Source organism: Notamacropus eugenii, chromosome 2 (genome assembly GCF_028372415.1).
Source record: "Notamacropus eugenii isolate mMacEug1 chromosome 2, mMacEug1.pri_v2, whole genome shotgun sequence".
NCBI lineage: Eukaryota > Metazoa > Chordata > Mammalia > Diprotodontia > Macropodidae > Notamacropus > Notamacropus eugenii.
This window is the reverse complement of record NC_092873.1, coordinates 313,041,825-313,047,098: the sequence shown is the minus strand read 5'-3', so window position 1 is coordinate 313,047,098 and position 5,274 is coordinate 313,041,825. Positions and strand designations below refer to the sequence as shown.

Here is a 5,274-nt window from a genome sequence, read left to right as displayed (position 1 = left end):
CTAGAAGTCCCTTATTTCACTGAATGTTCATTTCCTTGACTGAAAGGTTGTGCTCATTTTTGCTGGGTACCTGATCCTTGGTTATAGTCCAAGCTCCTTTGACTTATAGAATATCATATCCCAATCCCTTTGACCTTTTACTGTAGAAGCTCCAAGGTCCTGTGTGATACTGACTGTAATTCCATGATATTTGAATTGCTTTTTTCTGGCTGCTTGCAGTATGTTCTCCTTGACATGATAATTCTGGAATTTGGCTACAATGTTGTTTGATTTTAATTTGGGATCTTTTTCAGGAAATGATGGGTGGATTCTTTTGATAACTAAGAGGAGAAGGAGGAAGAGGAGAAGGAGGAGACAAAGAAGAATATGACCTATGCTGGTGACATGGGCCTATTAATGAATGGGAAGGATGTTTACATTTAAATTACCATTACAGAAGGAGAACAAGAAGCAGGAGAGCAATGAAAAGAAGGGGAAGAAGGAGAAGAAGGAATAGAAGGAGGAGAGAGAGAGGTGGAAAGGGAGAGTGAAAGGAGAAGGTAAAGGGAAAAGGAGGGGGAGAGGGAGAAGAAAAGGAAGCTGCAGCAGAAGAAGAAGAAGCAGAAGAAGGAGAAGAAGAGGAAGAAGGAGAAAAAGAAGTCATCATTGTGGCTATCCATTATTTTTCTATTCATAAGTCCAGTGATCATGGAGCTGAAAGAAGAGTATGAATGCTAGTAGTGGAGAGTAGACATTTCACATCATGAATGGAAAGCAGCAGAGGAAAAAGGAGAAAAAGTCAATGCCAATGTGATAATAGCATGTGCTATTCCACTTTGCAGAAATTTCCTTACGCTTTGACGTTTGAGCTAATGTCAATAAAGATCTAGCTTCTGCTCTACATTATATGTATTGTAAAAACAAAGCCAACTTTGATGATCTATTCTAATGGACATCTGTAACAGTATGATATAAACAAATATAGAGAATCAAAATGTCCCTGTTGGAAGAGAGCTTAAAAATTCCAGAGTCCAATCTTGCACTCAGTGTAAAAATTTTGTCTGCAATATGGTCAGACACGGTCAGAAAGCTTCTACTGAAGGAAATTGTCTCACAACCAATCCATTCCATTGCTATAAATTTTTGTTTTTCTTATAAAAGTCAAAAGCTGGCTCCTTTCATCATTGGTATTACCAATCTGTTGTAGAGATACCCAAGTCAACACAACAGCTCTTCACATATCTGAAAATAGACATCATATCTTCCCTTAGTCTTCTTTGACTTAATCATTCTTAGTTCATCCATATCACTTGTCTCTGAATTTGGCTCAGCCATCTCCAGTCATCCTGACCCATATCTGGCCACTGATCCCATGTAGTTCCGGAGGACAAAGTGAAGCTGGTGACTCTCCACAGTCATTCCTTATTCAAATCCAATTGAATGGTAAGTTATGCCATCATCTTCTTGATGTCATGGTCCTCTTCAAGAATGAAGGAGATACCACAACGTCCTAGCAGTTCCAGTTGGGCAGCTCAGTTCATCTTGTCCTTTCTCTCTTCTCTTCTTCTCCCCAACATGGGGTATCATCTCCTTACTGTAGGGTGTTATGCCCAAAGGAAGGTCAATTTTCATGGCTCAAACCTACAGACTTACTGGGAATTTACTGGCTAGATTCCTTTCTTGAAGACCATGCCTTCAACCCAATTCACTCTGCCTCTGATTCAATGGACTACAGGTCCCTGCCCAAGCACAACTTCATGGTTATTTCATTTATTTATTTGTTTGTTTGTTTGTTTGTTTATTTTGCCCCTCCTGGCTTCAGAGTGAATGTAAATAGTACTTGTTTCTCTTCTGGTCAGAACCCAGTTGGATTTTTTTTTTAATTTTTATTAAAGGGGACATCCTTTGACTTAACTTTTTAACGGGCCTATTCACTGAATTGGCATCGTCTGACTCAAAGTGAGAATTTGAAAAGACTTCTGCTTAAAAGGACCAAGGTCTCCCATTGTATCCTCGGCAATCGCCAGTCATCCTGATCCATATCTAGCTAGTGGACCCAGATGGCTCCAGAGGAGAAAAATCTAACTGGTGACTTTGCACAGCCTTCCCTCCCTCCAATTCAGTTCAATTATAAGTCATGTCATCTTACTGAGGCCAAGGTCCTCTTCCAGAATGAAGGATAATTCACAATCACAACTCTTAATTTATCAATGTTCCTCTTAATATGTAGCATCCATAACCAAACATAGTCCTCTGGGCAGGGACCTTACAGCCCAGAGTTGAAAGGGACTATTAACCTCCGTGATTTAAACTGTATTATTCTACTACCATAGCCTTACTTATGATCAGCTAAAAATAACATATCTTTTTCCAAGGAACTTCTATAACCCTCCCTTCCCCCACCCTTACTTAGTAACAGCATCTATAGGGCAATGATAATTCTGCAGAGGCTGGACTTGAATCCAGGGCTTCCTGGCTAAGGCCAACTCCACCCTCCCTGTGCCAAGCTTCCTGACCCAGAGGCCAGAACGGGGAAGGGAGAATCAGGGGAAAGAGGAACCTAGGCTGCCTTTATACCAGGGCATCCACCAGATGTCACAGTACCAGCATGGTACTCTTTTTCAATATGGACTTCACACAATTATTAAAGGCTGGAAGACACTTGGCGGGTTATTGAGAACCACCTCTTCCTTTTACAGAAGAAGAACTTGAGGCTCCGAGCGGAAGTGCTTTGCCCATTTTCACAAAGGGAAAAGACATTCCAACCCAAGTCCTCCAATTCCAGATGCTCCGCCCTTTCCCATTAGGTCTCACCTTGCCCCCACCCCCGCCCCGCCCCGCCCCGTCCCTACGCATCCTGTCACAGCGTGAGACGCCAAAGAACCTCTAGCACGCGAAGCAGCCAGCCTTGGGCTCAGCCACCCTCGCGATCTTGACCTTTGGAGCCTACCAAAGAGAGATAACGGACCTGGCACCGGCGCACTCACGCAGGCTTAATTTTTCCCGTTGGGCGCATGGTCACGTGCACTTCAGTCCAAACATCTCCAGGATCGATTCCTTTCTGACTGTTGCCCTGTTCGGACGCAGTTTCTTTGGAGTCTCTGACTTTTGAAGTTTTTTGGAGAGGAGGCGAGCGCCCAGAGAAGGCTGAGTGACCCAAGGAGAACTCTTCATGAGTTCTTCCGACCATCTCCGAAACCCGCCCCCAGGATGAAGATTTTCAAAATGTTTCGAAGGAGAGGGCGCTCTCCACCTCGCTCCTCCTTCTCCTCCAGGAGGGACAGCGGGGTCCGACCGTTCGGCCCAGGTGCCGGCTACGTCAGCATAGTGAAGGACCTCGGGAAGATCCATAAAGCTGTCTCCCTGGGGGATGTGGAGAAGGTGCGGCACCTGCTGCTGCGCGGCCAAGCAAGAGTGGACGATGTGGATAAAGACAAGAGGTGAGAGGGGGGTGAGGGACAGAGAAGGGAAGGTCCCCCCGCCCCCAGGAACAGCCTAAGTCACTCCCCCTCCCCCTCCCTCCACGTGGGTGCGTGTGCCTGGGCTAACCCTTGGAGAAGCTCTTCCCTTCAGCACCTGGGACAGGGCAGGGGCAGGCTCTGCCTCCTGGAGATTGGATCCCAAGCTGGCCCCTCACCCTCCTGCCTGCCCATTTTTATGGAAGGGAAACTCCTTCATTTCTCTTTTAGCCAGCGTCCAGCTGATTTCTTCTTCCTCAGTGGCGAAGTGGGAGCAAACGATGCTCTCTTCTAGTGAAATGGTGTTTGGATTGGGCCATCATATGCGGTAGTAAGAAGTAATGCACGTTGTAGATTTCCTCGGGTGACAGTGGTGGCCACTTACATTTATTTTGGCGGTGATTTAGACTTCAGGCATAGTAACAGTAATGCGTTTTATCTTACAACTGTAGTACCTAATAATAGTACAATTTTGATTTTTGTAATTCTCCAGCAGTCACATAGCTCTCTCATTTCCGTAGGACACCTCTACACCTGGCCTCTGCAAGTGGCTATCCAGATGTTGTGTCTCTCAGTGGAGAGAAAATGCGAACTAAACCTGCGTGAGAAGCACCATCAGACATCTTTAACCAAGGTATGCACTAGTTAACCGTGCTGGTCTATGTAAAGCATTTTGATTAAGAAAACATACTTTACTAACTATTCAAATATCACTGATCAAGTTTTAGTAAACTAAATTTTTTTAGAGTATTTTTATTGTCTCTTTCTCTACATTCCATTGACAGGCAGTGCAGTGTCAGCAGGAGGAGTGTGCAAGTGTCCTTCTTGAGAACGGTGAAGACCCTAGTCTTATGGATTCCCACCACAACATTTCACTTCACTATGCTGCCTCTGGACATAACATAGAGATAGCAGCAAAGCTGCTTAGATATCAAATAGACATGGAAGCAAAAAACAAGGTAGAAGCCCACCCCTTGTGTGATTAAGTATTTTATGAGCTAAAATGTGTAAATCAGGTATTTTCCAATTCACATATTTATAGTTCATTTATTCTTGGAAGCATTTCTTTCACGAAAATACCATGAAATCATTCTGTAGTCAAAGTTCATTGGCCTTTGGAATTTTCTGATGGGAAGGGGGAACAGAGGAGGAAATTTCATTCCCATCAGATCTCCTAATGAGGAGCTTTCCTCTTTAGCGAAGTTTAGACCAGGGCCTGCTCTAAGATGCAATCTTAGAGTAGCAATTCTTAACCCGGGATCTATTAATTTAAAAAAAATCAACATTTATGGAATAGTTATTTCAATGTCATTGGCTTCCTTTGCATTCTCTTTATTTTAGGTATTTAAAAGCATTATTCTGAAAAGGTGTGCATGACATAAAAAAAATTATGAAAATTTGACTTAGGGAGTGTTCTGGAATGCTGAAATGTCAAGTCAATTCCCAGGGTCACCCAGGCAGTATGAGTGTGGCAGTAGCAGGTCTTAAATCTAGATTTTACTGACTTTGAGTTTAGCTCTCTATTCATTCCATCACAGCTCTCTCTCCAGAATTTTCTTAGCTATATTAGGTCTGCTCCCCAGAATGCAAAGGTTCCACTAAATATTTGTCTGCAATACTTTTCTACCTATAGACCTTTACTTATGATGACACAATGTTAATTTGTCATGTAGAAATGCCATAATGTTTTTAAAAATAATCTTTTAAAAATTTGTTCTATGAAGCATAAAACTGCAAAGACAGAATTTTTACAAGAGCAAATTCTTAGGTGTATATAGGTTTGTTTTTTTTCTTTCCTAAACACTATACCATTTCCTTTCTAGAGTTACTGAATAAC

General features: G+C 42.9%; 1 protein-coding gene across 2 annotated transcripts; it reads left to right on the top strand.

Moving 5' to 3' along the window:
* The first annotated feature begins 2,912 nt into the window (after nucleotides 1-2,912).
* LOC140523963 (putative ankyrin repeat domain-containing protein 26-like protein) lies at nucleotides 2,913-5,112 on the top strand. Of its 2 annotated transcripts, none has more exons than XR_011973525.1 (3): nucleotides 2,913-3,419; nucleotides 3,931-4,071; nucleotides 4,223-5,112. XR_011973525.1 is itself a non-coding variant. In XM_072638510.1 (3 exons), the coding sequence occupies exons 1-2, from the start codon at nucleotides 3,190-3,192 to the stop codon at nucleotides 4,041-4,043; spliced, it is 315 nt and encodes a 104-aa protein (XP_072494611.1). In that variant the 5' UTR covers nucleotides 2,913-3,189; the 3' UTR covers nucleotides 4,044-4,071; nucleotides 4,223-5,112. The 2 variants fall into 2 exon arrangements, 1 of the variants encoding a protein (XP_072494611.1); XM_072638510.1 differs by having other exon boundaries at nucleotides 3,959-4,071.
* The last annotated feature ends 162 nt before the right edge of the window (nucleotides 5,113-5,274 follow it).